Source organism: Eutrema salsugineum, unplaced genomic scaffold, assembly GCF_000478725.1.
Source record: "Eutrema salsugineum unplaced genomic scaffold, Eutsalg1_0 scaffold_5, whole genome shotgun sequence".
NCBI classification, from domain to species: Eukaryota; Viridiplantae; Streptophyta; class Magnoliopsida; order Brassicales; family Brassicaceae; genus Eutrema; species Eutrema salsugineum.
Window position 1 is genome coordinate 5,878,149 of NW_006256612.1, and position 17,287 is coordinate 5,895,435.

Sequence of the window (17,287 nt, forward strand, 5' to 3'; positions counted from 1 at the left end):
AAAAAACAAAGCCACAAAATAAAGAAAGCCTCTACAAAGACTTGAAGTAAAATGATTCATTAGCAGTTAGAGCCTGTGTTCTTGATCTTGGAGATCACCTGAAGCACCTTCTGGCCATTCGAGGAACTTATAATGCAGAAGAGACGAAGGTAGATATGTCTGCTCTGCCGCAGAAGAAGGGTCATTAGGAGGATATATGTACTCTTTTCCATAGCCAAGTTCCTTCATCAGCTTAGTCGGAGCGTTCCTCAGGTGTAGAGGCACCCCTTCATTCTGTCCAACCGAGTCCTTCACCACCTTCCTTGCGCTCTCTATTGCTCGGTAAACAGCAATGGACTTAGGAGCCAGTGCCAAGTAAGCTGTGCACTGGGCAAGAACTACATTACATTCAGGCATACCCAAGAAATGCGAAGCTTGATAGCACGCAACAGCCTGGGTAAGAGCTGAAGGGTCGGCAAGCCCAACGTCCTCGCTTGCAAACCTTATAAGCCTCCTCGCAATGTAAAGCGGCTCTTCACCACCTTCGAGCATCCTAGCCAGCCAGTAGATTGCAGCATTAGCATCTCCTCCTCGCATTGACTTGTGAAGTGCACTTATGAGGTTGTAATGCTGCTCCCCTGCCTTGTCGTAGGCCAGATGTTTGCTCTGAAGAGCCTCCTTTGCATCATCAAGAGACACAGCAACAACACCAGATCCGGCTCGAGCAGTAGCCATGGTAGCTGAGATTTCCAGAGCATTCAACGCGACTCGTGCGTCACCATCGCAGCTGTTGGCCAAGAACTCGATGACAGAATCGCCAACCTCGACGCTGTTGGAGAGTCCTCTATCGGAATCATCAACAGCTCGTCTAAGAAGGGTCTCGACATGATTGGGTTTCAAGGGATTAAGAGTAAGAACTCTACAACGCGAGAGCAGAGGAGTGATCAAATGGAAAGAAGGGTTCTCAGTGGTGGCTCCAATGAAGAGAATGCTCCCATCTTCAATAACAGGCAAGAAGGAATCTTGCTGCGACTTGTTGAACCGATGAACCTCATCCATAAACAACACAGTCCTCTTTTTACCTTCTAGGTTAAGCTTCTTGGCAGTTTCGACGGCGTCTCTAACATCCTTGACACCGCTAGTGACCGCAGACAAGGAGACGAAGCGATACTGAGACGGGTCCTTGCAGGAATTGATGAGAGATTTGGCGATTGAGGTCTTCCCGGTGCCAGGTGGACCCCAGAAGATGATGGAAGGGAGGCGGTTGGAGTCGACGGCGGAGCGGAGGAGAGAAGCCGGAGAGAGGAGATGGTCTTGACCTATAACGTCGTCGAGAGTGCGAGGACGCATACGCTCCGATAACGGCTGGTGTTGGCGGTGGCTGGATGGTGATAGCTTGAGGCGCTTGTTGGAATCACCATCACCGACGACGGAGGTTAGGGTTTTGGAATTGGGGCGGAGGAAGCGGTCGAGTTTGGGCTGCGACGTGGCGGTGCTGCTTTGGTGGGAAGAGCGGTGGTGGGAGAGAATCCAATCGGTGGCTTTTTGGATGGAATCTCCGCCGGTGGCCGTTAAAGCTTCGGCGGCCAAATCACTGGAGAAACCCATGCTTACTAGCTGCTCCATATTATACTTGTACAGTGGAAAACAGCAAAGCTGTGTTAGCACATTACTTTTTTAGCAGTTTAAAGTAAACTTTGTTTTGCATCTCTTTTTTTAACAACGAAGAGGACGAGGATATTGGCATGATGAATAACACTGCAACCAATTTCTCAAGCAGAGGGAGAGAATTTTAAAAAATCATTTATTAATAGTGAGGTAAGAAATGTGTCTGAAAAAGATCTATCTATATTCTATACGCCTAAGAAGTATGAAAAGCTATCTGTAAAAAGAAGATTTTTGTACAAAGAGAGAAGAGAAGAGAAGAGAGAGAGATTAGAAATCATCAGCGCGGTGAATCTCGCCCATAAGAATGCGATTGCTAGCGACTTTGAAACCGAGGAGAGCTGGATCAAGCTGCCTCCCTTTCTTCCCTTTCTTCTTCCCTCCGCCTTTGCCTCCTTCGCTGGCTGCATCTGATAACGATGACGACTCGGCCACCTTCTTCATGCTCATGCTCATGCTCATGCTACTTCCACTACTCTTTTTCAACATCTCACTGAACGAAGACGCCTCTGCCGTCGTCGTCCCTTTGTTCCCCGCTCCTCCTGCTTCCCGTCTCCCACCTCCTCCTGATCGATATCATACAGAACTCCTCCTAAGTCTCATAGATACCAGATGCGTACAAAAAAGAAAAGGATATATCCTTGAGATGATAAGAAAGATACCTTCAACTCCACTATACGAAGAAGTGGCTGTCCTGCTAGCTGTGTCGGACATATGCTCGAGCAATCCCTCATGCGACGATGACGAATGTGATGACGGAGGCCTTTTTAACATCACTGATTCCTGCCCGTGTGATGCCACTACCAACCTACCAACATAAGAAAACATTTAATCAACATACAGTATGTATATATAGAGAGGGTGCTTTTTACTTGTCTAATCTACTGTTGCTAAGCGTCAGAATACAAATTTACCTATCCTTCCTTCTATCTTCTCCAACTAAGTTGTCGCTGTATGGGTCTGCAGCAAGAGAGTATATCGGGATCAGCCCTCACAATACAAGTCCACCACCCAAACCAAGAATTGGATTTAGGCGTAACAATTACTGTGGAAGATACATACCAGATATATCGAAAGAAGACTGTTGGGCAGGCGTAACAACTGGAAGCTCCCCTTGAACCAAGGACTCTAATTGCTTGCCCATTCTGTCTTTGACTTCAAATGACATCCTTCCCATTCCCTCATTTTTAGGCGGCACATTGTTCCAAGTTTTGATGTCATTCGCGTCTTTATTCATAGCAAACATATTACTCAACGCTTGATGAGTTTCATTCTGTGTTGACCGCCCACCATCCATACTTCCAGAATGCAAGGAACTACTACGATGCAATGATCTCATATAGTTCCCGTCTCCTGGCAATCTGTTTACCTGTTCATCAGAAAATGACTGCGACCCAAAAGTAGATGAAGCGTTTTGGCCACGGCCTGAAGGAGCCATCCTGTCATAGGGTTGCCCACGGTTCAAGCTCGGTGACTCAGCAGATTGATGGCCGGGTCTCTGGTGGAGCAACTCCATAAAAAGCTGCTTTGACTTGTCGTCTGTAGATCCATCTCCCATCCATGAATTGGAATCTTCGCCCAATCTCCTCATTTCTGACCTCATTCTATGATGTTCAGAATCAATATTTGATCTATGAAATTGAGATTCGGCCCAGTCACCAGGTAGCTGTGTATCCGCTCCAGGCCAGCGTTCTTTCGTTGGTTCCAATTGTGCAAACTGCGGTTCAACTAATGGTATACGGGGATTCTGTTGATTGAAACCCGGAGTGGAATTTCCCAATCTGCCAGAATGCTGCATGTGGGCAGTAGCATCACGCAAGTCTATACCTTGCGAGAGTCCAAGACCATTTAATGCATCCAGATTTAGCATTCCAGGTAAGGATGCTGATCGCTCAAATGGAAGACCCTGCTCGAATAAATCTTGTCGAACTTGTTGCTGATACGAAAGGTTCCGCTCAAGTTGACCAAACTGATCCTCAAAGGGTGGCCTCTGCTGCTGTTGGTGAAAGTCTAGTGGTCCAAATCCCGCAGAAGAGCGCGAACGGTGGATCCCAGAATGAGTTCTTAAAAGCTGATCATTATAGTCAGATGGCCATAGAGGGTCAATATGTCTCTGTTCCTCCAATAGTGGATTGTGCCTCACTCCATTTGCCAATTTCATGAGCTGCTCTTGCTGGAGTAGCTGGTACTCTGAAGACCGGATTGGTTCAGATAGCAATTGTTCATGTTGAGATTGCTTTTGTCCGTACTGAGGTTGCATTTGTCCATATTGAGATTGCATTTGTGTTGAAAGTAGCTGTTCAAGTAGCTCCTTTTGATGGCCTTCATGTGGCAACTGCCCAAAATTTCCAGCGGCAAGTTGCTCCATGTATGGTGCAAAATTTCGTGACGGATGGCCAGAACTTCTCTGCAATTCATTCATTAGCTGCTGCTCAAACAACATCTGATCAACATTGTTGGATCGAGCGAAGTCATGTGACTGATGGCCAGAACTTTTCTGCAATTCATTCATTAGCTGCTCTACCGACATCTGATCAATATTGATGGAGCGAGGGAAGTCGTGTGACTGCCCATACCTGGAATCAGGAGTCTGTCCTTGTAGAATCTGTTGAAAATGTAATTGACGAGCATGGGACTGTTGTTGCTCCTGTAAGAGCTTCTGCTGTAATTGATACTCTTGTTCAAGCTGAAGCTGTTGCAACTGATTTTTCTGCTGCTGTTGCAACTGAATCTTCTGCTGCTGTTGCAACTGAATCTTCTGCTGCTGCTGCAACTGAATCTTCTGCTGCTGCTGCAACTGGAGGGTTAATAAATTATCCAAATCCTGAGTTTGATCAGGATACTTCTGCCCATGTACTGAATGCGACATCATATCCCAATTTTGGAATTGCTGTTGGTGTTGTTGATTTGATGGAAGTTGATCCCTGATGTTTAAGCGGTTGGAAACATGTTCAAACTGCGACAGCCGGTTAACAGTCAGAGCATCGAGGGACATGTTGGGGTCAATTTGGGTATTTTTCCGGGAATCAATGGGCCAACTGTTTATTGAATCAGTAGGCTCCCCCATTGCATCATAAGACCTGTTTGGTAACTGGTTAGCTGGTGTACTACTATTCTCTAGCTCAGACCACAATACACCAAACGGGTGCAGCTTATTCTCATTCTGATTTTGAGTAGCAGGTTCAGTCGATTCAACAGGAACAGCAGAGTGGCCAGAACGCTCCATTGAAGCATCACGCATACTTGCAGAGGATGTTATCGATGCATAACCAGAAACTCCAGCTCTTCCTGGGAATAAGAACTCTGATTTAGAAAAAAGGTACAAAAAAAGTTTTTTAGCTATGATGAACACAAAATAAATTAATCTGATCTTGAAGGAATGAAATGTGTTCGCATTCACAAGAATATGAAATCCTAAGAAATATGTTTGCCCACACAAATGCACACATAAGAAAAGGTAAACAGCATAACAAACCTTCATGTTGAGCAGAAAAGTTCAAGAAACTTCGGTCCTCAGCATGTGGTGGTTTCACATAAACTTCGGACTCAGACTTTCTCTGAAAATTATCCTGAGCTGAGGTGTTGTTATTCATTGAAAATGAAAGAGAGGTGCCAGTAATAGAGGATGAACCATTAGATTCTGCTACAGATGCAATTGATAAACCAGTTTCTGGACTTGCTTTTGAACAAGTCCCTTCTAGCTCAATCTTTTCATTACTGATATGGGCATGAACATCTTCTGTCTTCAAATATGACATGACCCTGCCTAGATCTTGAAAAGGTGTTCCTTCTGGAGCATTTGCTAAGCGAACCTGTAGGTCTGTCCCAAAAAACCCTTGCTCAAACCATGAAATAATGTCAGAACCAATGAACGGTCCCTGAATTACTCCCTGAGGATCGATATACATAAACATAAACTCCTCAGGTAGCATAGCCCCTTCTGAGTGATTCACTTCAATATCTGGTTGCTGCAGCTTGCCCATGTAATCTTGCTCAAAAGCAGCAACAAGGGGTTCACTTGCATCCAACACAGAGGATTTAGTAAAAGCAGATCTAACTGCTTCAGGACTTCCATGAGAAACTTGATAGCCAACTCCAACAGATCCATGACTTTCAGAAGCCACTGAATTCAATTTTGAGATGCTTGGAGCACCCCCCGGATAATCATTATGACTACCAAGAAATCCTACAACAATAATAGGTGTTCGACTATGGTTCAGAATATATGGACATAAAAAATGCCAGCAAACTCATAAGCATGGACCTTATCTAAACAATCTGGTATTGAAAAATCCAGTTAACTGCTATCAGGAACCTACGGGAAGCACTATCAGAGAAGATAGTGGCAAGCAAATAAAGACAAAATAACATACCCAGATTGTTTTCACCTAGAATTTCTTCCCCAGATGAAGTGTCGACTTCGCTACTAGTAATCCTTCCCTTCCATATGCCGTTAAGGCATGCCTAATAGATAAGATACCCGTCAGCAAACTCATGGAAAGTCTATTTCAATTAAAACACAGAAATATTAATGGCACACTTATGGAAAAGGGCACTGGAAGCAAGTTCTTAGCAGGGACCATACCTCTTCTTCGGCATCAGGTGCGATAAAAGCAAGAGGTTCAATCAAAGCCACTTGAGTTATGGAGGCAACTTCCTCCATCTCAATGGGCACCCTACCGAGGGAAGGATCAGGCTTCTGTTTTCTATACAAGTCAAGCAACTTAGCCCTTGGATACTGGTACATAGAGGCTGCAGGGCTTTGTTTACCAGGGATACCTTCACTTCTTAAGAACGCACCAGCACCAATTAAGGTAGTTGAAGAACCCCTCCCAGTTACAGACGCCCTTCCTCGTCCCACAGTGAAACCTAAATGTGGGCCCTCGGTTCGTCCTTTATCAAGTCCAAACCCAGGTGCAGCGCGATAAGAATTGGGCCCACCAGACTGGGGTTCCATTCTATGACGTGGCCTCCATTTGTCACGAGGTTCAGAGTCCCGTTCGCTAGTTGCACGGACGCTGCCAACCGCAGATTGACTTTCCATGTGAGGCTCTTCCTTGTCCTTGTTATTATCTACCTTCTCAGAACGAGTTTCTTTATCTTTGTCTTCAGGACCCCACCGAGATGACCATTTGTTGTCGCGCCGAGTTTCATGTACAGCAGCACGAGAATTAACATCATTCCACCTATCAGAAGATGCAAAGGTTTTACTGTCGCCGGTTTCTCTGCTTGAGACATTGTCAATGCGACGTTCTGATTTTCTTCGATCCCCTTTCCTAGCACTGAGTAAACCAGTTTCTCTTTCCTCCTCACGCCATCTGCGACTTGTTTCATTCTCAGGAACGATTTTCTTCCAGTCCTTTTTGTCTTCTGGTGCATCCAAGCGCCATGCATCCTTCAGATTTGGGTCACTTGGATTTCCCATGGGCACTGGAGTAGGAGATCGAACATCCTACACCATAGCAAGCGCATCACAGAAATTGACCATGAGAACAAAGTGTAAAATGTCACAGGGAAACAGCAAGACTCATCTAACAACTTGTTACTTTGTGGATAAGAAGTTAGAGTACATCAAGGTGAGAAGACAAGAAAAGTGTTTAGGCCTTGATAAGGTATTACCATCTTGCTCTCGCTTGATTTCGTGTAAAGCCACTGCGGAGACAACGGAATGCTGTTATCTGACGCCAATTCTGCAGAAAAGAGAACAATTATAAGGTGGTGGATACTGGATAGGTGAAGGAAATCAGAGAATCCAAACAGATACATAGTCAAGCACTCCTTAGTGCCCGAGTTAAAGGCACGAACAAGTGATTGGTTCTTGTTTCCAGATCCCAAACTCTGGAATTGGGAGTAAAAACAAAAACATGAAGTTGCTAATGTATCTGGACGTAACAAGGTTGATAAAGATAGATTGAAATCGTAGAACCCTAAGCAGCACAAATTAGGTCAAATTTGAAATCTAAACATGCCTGCCGCATCCTAGGGAATTCAGATCCGGAAACCAGACGATTGTCGACATTCAAATCGGTCGAGAATGGAAGGAATTCAAAGAACAGGAACTAAGGAAAAAAAGTCGAGGATTAAGAGAGGGAAGTACCTTTCAAGTGATCAGACGATTTGGACAAGATCAGATCGTCAGGCAGATCGAGCTTCCTTGCTTCGGCCATTGCAGGATTGAAACAACCAACTTCGAGGATACGTGAGAGAAGGAGATGAACGAATAGAAGAAGTAGAAGAAGAAAAGTAGAGGAGAGAGGGTTTTGGGGAGATTTGGCGGAGAGCTTATCGCTGGTTTTGGATTTGCGTTTGGAAGAGAAAGCTTTCGCGGCGAGATCGAGAGAGAGAGAAAGAAACAAACAAGACTGAGTGAAAGGGCGATAAAGGAAAGGCTAAGGAGGCCTTGCGTAGTCAACACCGATCCGACGTCGCTCAGGGTTTTTTTTTTATTAGTATCATTTTTTATTAATGGTAATTTTTTGATATTGTAATGGTATTTATTGAATCTTGCAAGTTCCTAGCATCTTTTATTTTGGAAATCAAAATTACAAAGTTAAAACCAACATTAATACTCCCTCCGTATTGACTTTGTAAAATACATATATTTCATGTTATTGTTAAAATATAGTTTATGCTTATCCATCTTGTAATAAAATATTACAGCAAAGTTTTACCGACATAGTTTAACCGCCTCTGTTCTATTATAAATAGATGCTCAGCCTCTTTTGTAATGAACCAACTTATGAGAATATAAAATCATCCTTCCACTTTCTTCTTTGACCATTCACCTCTCTTTCTATCTTTCCACTATAAAACATCGCTCATCTTTTATACATATATATAACTTATATATAAACATATATATTCTCACATATATATCATATAGTTTATATCACGTTATCAGCACGAGCGTCTCTTGATCCGCTCTTATACCTAAAGAGGTAAAATTTAAATTTATGTTTATTTCAAGTTTATGTATTATTTCGGGATGATAGGTTCTGCCTTCCCCGAACCGTTAATTTAAATTTATATGCTATTTTTTTTAAGTTTACGGGATGATAGGCTCTGTCTTTCCCAAACCGATCGTTAAGATAGGCTATGCCTTCACGATCATATGATCATATGGTAGACTATGTCTCTTCAGATCATATATATGGAGTAGAAGGTTAAACCTCCTCCTTGATATTATGTTTATGGAGTAGAAGGCTCTGCCTCCTCAAAATTATATGGTAGGCTATGCCTCCTCAAAAATTATGGTAGGCTCTGCCTCCTCAAATTATATGGAAGGTTCTGCCTCCTTTATTATTTTAAATTTCATATTTTTATTATGTGTGAGAATTATTTTTTTTATCACGTTTTTCTCGAAAAACAAATTTTTAACTGAACTTTTTGATAAAATTATATACAGTTATAATGTCGAATTTGGCGAAGCTCGAAATCCCTGCCCTTGATGTGTCTGGAAAAAATTATATGTCATGGGCAGTAGGTGCAAAAATGCATCTAAGAGGAAACGGGCTTCTCGATACCATCAATAAGTCGGAAACGACATCAGATGAGAAAAAGGCGAAAGCCATGATATTTTTGCTCCACCACATCGATAATAGCTTAAAAGAAGAATACATCACGAAAGAAAATCCTGCAGATCTTTGGCAATCTCTTAAAGATATGTTTGATCACCAGAAATATGTGATCTTACCAAAAGCCAAACATGAGTGGTTAAACCTCCGGTTTCAGGATTACAAAAGTGTTGGTGAATATAATTCCGCTATGTTCGGAATTACTTCCAGGATGATGTTATGTGGACAGGAGGTAAGTGATTTCGACATGATCGAAAAAACTCTCCAAACATTTCATCCTGGAAATGTAATCCTGCAACAACAATACCGGGCAAAAGGTTACACCACTTACTCGGAGTTGATGCAAGTCCTCCTTGTAGCTGAACAAAATAATCAGCTCGTGATGTTGAACTATCAAACTCGTCCAACTGGATCATCGCCATTCCCAGAAGCGAATGTTGCGTCATCCAGTCAAAATAATAGAACCGAACGTGGACGCGGGCGCGGTCGAAACCGTTACCGTGGTCGCGGACGAGGTCGTGGACGAGGAAGACAAAATGATGTTGGTCGGGAAGCAGGAAAGCAAAAGAAAACTGCTTGTTACAGATGCGGCATGAAAAATCATTGGGCAAAAACATGTCGTACACCAAGACATTTAGCCGATCTGTACCGAGCATCACAAGATGCCAAAGAAAAGGATAAAGGAAAGAATTTTGAAACCAATTTCATCTCTGATGAAGCTGGACCTTCCTTTGATAGCATCAATGATTATACTCATCTTGATATCGCTGATTTCCTTGTTGATCCTGAAGAATCAACGGAAACAAAGCGATTAAGATCGATGTAATGTAAAGTCTTCTTGAAGAAGACAAGAAAAACCCTATGTAATTTTAAATAAAAATGTAATATGTTTTTGTTAACAAGACAAGGTTTTCCTTAATATAAATAACTTTTAAAATCATGCTTTGATTTATTAATGCATTTTCTTGCATATTGTGATTCAGACTATGACATCGTTTGAGATTCAGGATGGAGGTACATGTCTAGCCGATAGTGCTACGACACATACTATACTTAAAGATAAAAAGTATTTCTCCTGTCTCAAAATAAAGGACTCCGCCGGAAGCGTGGGTACCATATCTGGTAATGCAAATATTATAATTGGCTCCGGAAGAGCTAATTTTTCAATGCCAAAGGGGACAAAGTTTGAAATAAATGATGCATTATATTCCCCCGAATCCAGTATAAACTTGCTAAGTTTTAAAGATATCCGAGGAAATGGATATCATATAGCAAGTACAAATAAGAATGGCATTGAATATCTTTGCATTATATCTGAGAGGAAACACGTATTGGAAGAATTACCAATGATGTCCTCTGGGTTAAATTGCACAAAAATAAATATGACTGAATCCTATGTTACAGTAAACCCATGGTTTACTAGTACATTTAGAGTATGGCATGAAAGACTTGGCCATCCTGGATCAGTCATGATGCGAAGGATTGTGCAAAATTCGAATGGCCACCCATTGAAAAACCAAAAGATTTTTCAATCGGGAGAGTTTTCATGTCAGACATGTTCTCAAGGAAAACTCATAGTAGGCCCTCGCCAGCCAAAGTTGGGAATGAATCTCCTGTATTCTTAGAGAGAATACATGGTGATATATGTGGGCCGATTCACCCACCGTGTGGGCCATTTAGATATTTTATGGTATTAATTGACGCATCTACCAGATGGTCACATGTGTGTTTATTAACCACAAGAAATATGGCTTTCGCAAAATTCATTGCCCAAATAATCAGGTTGAGAGCGCAATTCCCTGATTATGCCATAAAGAAAGTCAGGCTAGACAACACTGGTGAATTCACTTCAGCAGCCTTTAATGACTATTGTATGTCATTAGGAATCGATGTTGAACATCCGGTTCCACACGTTCATACACATAATGGCATGGCTGAGTCTTTAATAAAACGGTTGCAACTGATAGCAAAACCGTTAATATTGAGAACAAAACTCCCAATTACTGTATGGGGACATGCTATATTGCATGCTGGGGCATTGGTCCAGATGAGACCAAGTGCATATAATGAATATTTTCCAATACAGTTAACATCTGGCAAAGAGCTAAATGTATCCCATCTCCGTATATTTGGATGTGCGGTCTATGTCCCAATAGCCCCGCTGCAAAGAACAAATATGGGGCCACAAAGGAGATTGGGAATATATATCGGCTATACGTCACCAAGTATAATTAGATATCTTGAACCAGTAACTGGAGATATGTTTACGGCACGTTTTGCCGATTGCCACTTTGATGAATATGAATTCCCAGCGTTGGGGGGAGGATTAAGAGAATCACCAAAAGATATCACATGGTGTACACAAACTTTGGCTTATCTCGATCCCCCTACCCATCAATGCGAAATGGAAGTTCAGAAAATCATACATTTACAAAGATTGGCAAACCAGTTACCTGATGCGTTCACAGATACGAGAAGAGTGACAAAATCATATATCCCTGCTGCTAATGCTCCATCAAAAATAAATGTTCCGGAACTAGTTATTGATGGGAATAAAGCAAATGAACCGCGGGTTCAGTTAAATCGCGAGAGGCTGATGGGCTCGAAGGATAAAAATCCTCGAAAGAAAAAGAAATTGGGAGACAAGGTTCTAGAAGAACCGAATAAAGAAAAATGTCTTGAAGACATTGGTGAAAAGGTTATAAAAGAACCATATAAAGATATATGTCCTGAAGACATACATGAAGAGGTTCCAGAAGAACCAATTAAAGAAGTTCGTCTCGAAAACGAACATGATACTGAAAAGTATGAGATTTCCATTAACTTCGCCCAAAGTGGGACATTATGGGCTAGAAGCGAGATAAATGATACAAATGAAATTTTCTCCTTTTCGGTATCTAAAGAAATTGAAAATGAAAATGATGATCCAGTTTAATACCTATTTTAAAATTTATAAAACGGTTTACAAATACTAATTTGCGTTAATTACTATGTGAACAGTAACTTTTGAACAGTAACTTTTGAATAGTAAATTTTTATTTTTTGAAATCGAAATACAAAGATTAGAGATTTAAATTACAAAGATAAATTTAAAACTTAAAACTAAAAAAGCTTTTACAATTTTTAGAGAGAAGGGAGAGCTTTTTTCGAGAGAGAGAAAATCTGAATTTTGCTCGTGTCCTTCTCCTTTGTTTTGAGGGCATATTTATAGGAGAAGATTGTGTATAGAGTCTTGATACGTGGAGCTCATCAGATGGTGCCGACACTCTTGTGACATGTGTCGTTCATCTAACGGTGCCGACAGTTTTGATTACGTCATTGCTTGCGTCATTGCTTACGTCCTTGCTTACGTCTTGCTTGCGTTATTGCTTACATCTTTGCTTACGTCATGCTTGCGTCATATTTCCTGTGTCTTGATTTATTCTTCGATTTTACAGAGATATACTATGTATTTTATTTTGATGTTAACTGGTGTAGCATATAGCCGGAATACACATAAAGCTTAAAATAATATACAGAGTCTACCAGAATATACATTATTAAAGGTAAATTTAAAACTATACAATGCTATTGGGTTTTTTTTTTTTTTTTTTTTTTTTTTTTTTTTTTTGAAAACGCACAAAGGAGATTTACCATCGGTCTTACGGCCTACACTCAGGACTTGCAGCCGGGAACATCTACCTTGCCAGTGAGTCGTAAAATTTGAGATTTTTTTTTTTTTTTTTTTTTTTTTTTTTTACAAATCAAAAGGGTCTTGACTTAATGGTCCGCCAAATAGATCTTCAGTATTTTCGGCGGGTTCTTGACCGTGAACACTATCGTCGTCGGACGATATATTCATCATTTCTTGGCTAAGTGCCTTGAGGGTTTCCTTCATAGCGTGAAGTTTGGATTTTTTTGATTTGGATTTTTGGGATGAGGAGGATGAATGGGTAGGGCTTGATGGTTTTTTGTTTTTAGCTGGGCTTGGTGGTTCTTGTTTGATTTGGGTTGGTGGATGATAAGGAGGAATGTTGGCTATTTGTGATGGGGTTAAGAGTGGAATAGAGCGGGAGACGGATTTGATTAAAAGGTGGTCTTGTTTATTTGCGTCAAATAATTTCTTGATATTAGTTAGGGAACATCTTTCGATGTTATATTTGTCCCACCACTTGACACGAAATTCTTTGACTAAGAAGTATGGCATATTAGGTAGGGCTAGGACAAGGTTGAAATGCCATGAACAGATCCATGGAATTCCCATGTCTGTATGGAAGTAAATTTTGTTTAGAGGTCCAATGGGATTGGTGTTGGGTAGGTGTTTGGTGTAGAATGGATAAGAAGTCTTGATTATTTCTGGTGGATAGATTTGGTCAATGGGTCCAAACCAGTGCCACCATTCTTTGAACCAACCTGGTACGTGTTTATTGAACCGCTGGTCAAAGGATAAGAACCAGGAATGGTCATAGGGTCGTAAGTAGAGAACACGAAAAAAGGCTTGCATATAGTCAACGTAGGTATAGCCGGGGAGAACAAATCCAGGCTGAGAAAAGTTTTTTGAGGTATGGAGGTTGAGAATACCAAGCTGTTGCATAGATGCAACGCGGAGTATTTTACAGGTTGAATAGGAGATATGGTTAGGGTTTTTTGGATCTGGGTAATGAGTAACTTCGATAGATTTAGAGTCTACCAGAATATACTCATAAAAGGTACGGTTTTTGGTTACGTTATCTGTTGGATACAGGGCATTATCGTAAAAGAGGTGGTTGGTGTAAGAATATAGTTCTTTAAGGGTGATTTCTTTGGTATAGTGGGTTGTGTTTAAGTGTTGGTTGTAGGATTTGAGATGATAACTGGCTTTTTGAAAAGGTGGTTGATTAGTGTTTGAGGATTGGCCTGACTGTGAGATTACGGCCTTGGAATAAGATAGAGGTGGAAATTCTGCTAAAGCTGAATACTGGTTTTGAGTAGTCAGGGGCTTGCCCTGGAGGTGTGGCATATGCTTGATATAATCCGATGCGCTCATCGGTTTCTTCTGCTTTTTATCCGTCATTTTGTTTATCTTGAATATCTGTTGTTTTACCCTGTAAATATTCTCTTGTTAGAAAATCCGATAAAGAATTATTTTCTCCTTTAATATGTTGAATATCAAAAACGAATACAGATAAGATAGCTTGCCATCTGGCAAATATTTGTTTTGATACTAAGTTTTTTACATCTTTTTTTAATATTTCTTTAGCTGACTTACAGTCAACTCGTAATAAGAATTTTTTATTGATTAAATCATCTTGGAATTTGGATATACAATTAACAATTGAAAGAACTTCCTTTTTAACTGTGGAGTAATTTCTCTGCGGTCCTATCCAGACACCAGAGTGGAATCTTACTATTGTTTCTTGAGTATTTTCTGAAATTTTTTGCTTTAAAATGCCACCATAGCCAATTTCTGATGCATCCGTTTCAACAATCATAGATGCTTCAGGATTTGGTATAGTAAGGCACGGAAGAGTTTTAACCTTCTGTTTAATTTGTTGAACTAATTTAGTGTGTTGACTAGTCCATGGTTTTGGATTTTTTTGTAATCGTTGGTATAACGGTTGAATAGTTTTTCTAAGATTAGGAAGAAAGTCTGAAACATAGTTCAGACACCCTAAAAACCTTTGTAATTGAGTTTTTTCTTTTAATTCATCTGGAAATTTAGCTGCGAATTCTATCGATCTTGAAATAGGGATGATAGTTCCTTGATATATATTATGACCTAAAAACCTTATTTTAGTTTGGAATAATGACATCTTTTTGGCTGATACTACCAAGCCATGTTTTTTAATTATATTTAAGAATGTGTTTAAATGGCTAAAGTGTTGGTCTATAGATGTTGAGTAGACGAGTACATCATCAATATAGACGATAGTGAATTTTGAGTATTGATTGAATATATCATTCATTATATGTTGAAATTCAGATGGTGCGTTTTTAAGGCCGAATGGCATTACATTCCATTCGTAATGTCCGAATGGTACTGTAAATGCAGTTTTATATTTATCCTTTTCTGCTACTTGGATTTGCCAAAATCCACTTTTCATATCAAATTTTGAATATACCTTTGCATTATATAATCGTTTGAGTAAATCTCTTTTATTTGGTATGGGATATCTAATCCATTGTAATACATTGTTTAATGGTTTATAATTAATAACTAATCGTGGTACTCCACGTTCTTTCTCAGCTTGATTATTAACATAAAAGGCCGAACAACTCCAAGGGGATTTGGATGGCCTGATTAATTTCTTTTTTAATAGATCGTTTATTTCTTGTTTACAAGTTTCTAATAATTCTTTATTCATTTGAATAGGTCGTGCTTTAGTTGGTATATTTTTCTCGTTGAAGTCTTGTATATAGGGAAGTTCAACATTATGCTGTTTCCTTTCCCAAAATGCATTTGGTAATTCGGAACAAATTTGATTTAGCAAATTGTTTTCTATAGTTTTTATTTTATCTTTTACATATTGAGTATTAAGTTGTTCTTCTATTTTTTTATAGGTTATTTCTTCCTGTAAATGTTGGATATGGGTTTGCTTACTTTTTATTAAATTGATCGTTTTATTTATTGTGTTTTGTTGAAGATTAAAAATTTCTTTAGTCTTCATAGGCGATAGGAAATTGAATAATAATTTTGTTCCTACTACCTTGGTTGATATTCCTTGTTCTGTTACTTTAAAGGGATATATTTGAGTAAAAAATGGAGTTCCTAATATTACTTCTTGTGATAAATTTTTGACTAAAATGAATTGATTTTTAAAACAATAACTTTGATTACATATTTTTGCGCATGGTAGTTTATATTGAACTTTTAAATTACTACCATTAGCACCGCTTAATCTTTCAGTAGTTTTTTCATAGTATTTTGTTGGGATAACTCCTTCACGGATACAGTTATAATCTGCACCAGTATCCATTAAGGCTATTATGTTTAATTTAAAGTCATTTCCTATATGTAAAGTAATATTTGTATACCATTTTTGATAATTGATTTTATTGATTATTTGAATATAATCTTCGGAATCTTGTTCTTCATTAATTTCTAAGTTTTGTCTATTTGAGGATGCTTGAGTATTATTGTTATTCTTTGATTCTATCAGAGATAATCTTGCATTTATTTGTAATTGCTTAATGTCTTGATCATTTACAATATCTTGTAAATGTTTAATTTGTGACTTTATTTGTTTAATTTCATTTTGTAATTCTCCCGTAGATACTTGTTTAAACAAACTCTGAGTTGGATATTTTTCGAATATTTTGTATAAACTAAAAGGTTGCGGAGATTCTCTAGTATTCTCTCGGTTTATTATATCTTTTAATTTTATTAAATATTCTCGTTTAGTATTTGGGTCATCAATTTTATCTATTATTTCTAGTAAAAATTGTTTATCATCTTCTTTGGTTATAACATTGATAATTTTACAATTGCATAAATTATCGGATAACTCTTGTGATTCACTGGATGAATCACTTGAATTTCCTATTTCGTTTATTGAGTATTCATTATCTGAGTCTTCAGATGACTCAGATTCTGATAACAATAATTTAGATAATTTTTCTTGAATATCAGGTTGATCTTGGAATATTTCATTAATTTTCTTTTTCATTTTGCATTCCGTGGATCTATGTCCAGGTCGCTTACAATTCCAACATACTATTTTTTGCTTATTGGTTGTATTATCTCGTTTATTTTTAGAGTAATGTTGATTTTTTGAATATTTTTGGTTATTAGATTTATTGTTAAAATTTCTTCTTTTATTATGATATTCTATTTGATTAGACCTTCTATGCTTATGCTTTATACGCTTAACTCTGGATGGTGGATTAAAGGTTTCGTAACCATATTGTTCACAGAATGAACCCATAGTTACTTTAAATTTGAATTTATCGTTACGTTTTTTATCTTTTTGTTCTTGACATATTGATAATCCTATTTTCTTAACGAATGCAAATAATTGCCCATAAGTTATATTATTCCAGGGGACCGGTTGTCCTCCAGAGATTTCTTTAAGTTTATTGATTACTATTTCTGCAAAGAAATTTGGTAATCC

General features: G+C 39.1%; 3 protein-coding genes across 4 annotated transcripts; 1 reads left to right on the forward strand and 2 right to left on the reverse strand.

Annotated features, from left to right (window-relative positions):
• Positions 1-27: 27 nt before the first annotated feature.
• LOC18992337 (ATPase WRNIP1) lies at positions 28-1,640 on the reverse strand. The gene has a single exon (XM_006415725.2). The coding sequence runs from the start codon at positions 1,603-1,605 to the stop codon at positions 67-69; it is 1,539 nt and encodes a 512-aa protein (XP_006415788.1). The 5' UTR covers positions 1,606-1,640; the 3' UTR covers positions 28-66.
• Positions 1,641-1,775: 135 nt separating this feature from the next.
• On the reverse strand, positions 1,776-8,037 carry LOC18992338. Of its 2 annotated transcripts, none has more exons than XM_006415726.2 (9): positions 7,742-8,037; positions 7,264-7,334; positions 6,230-7,096; positions 6,018-6,108; positions 5,120-5,830; positions 2,707-4,932; positions 2,559-2,604; positions 2,307-2,452; positions 1,776-2,210 (listed from the first exon to the last, which is right to left on the reverse strand). In XM_006415726.2, the coding sequence occupies exons 1-9, from the start codon at positions 7,809-7,811 to the stop codon at positions 1,915-1,917; spliced, it is 4,524 nt and encodes a 1,507-aa protein (XP_006415789.1). In that variant the 5' UTR covers positions 7,812-8,037; the 3' UTR covers positions 1,776-1,914. The 2 variants fall into 2 exon arrangements, with proteins under 2 accessions (XP_006415789.1, XP_006415790.1); XM_006415727.2 differs by having other exon boundaries at positions 2,707-4,947.
• A 1,017-nt stretch (positions 8,038-9,054) lies between these two features.
• On the forward strand, positions 9,055-10,044 carry LOC112083998. Its single transcript, XM_024152234.1, has one exon. It carries the CDS (start codon positions 9,055-9,057, stop codon positions 10,042-10,044), a length of 990 nt encoding a protein of 329 aa, XP_024008002.1.
• Positions 10,045-17,287: the final 7,243 nt, after the last annotated feature.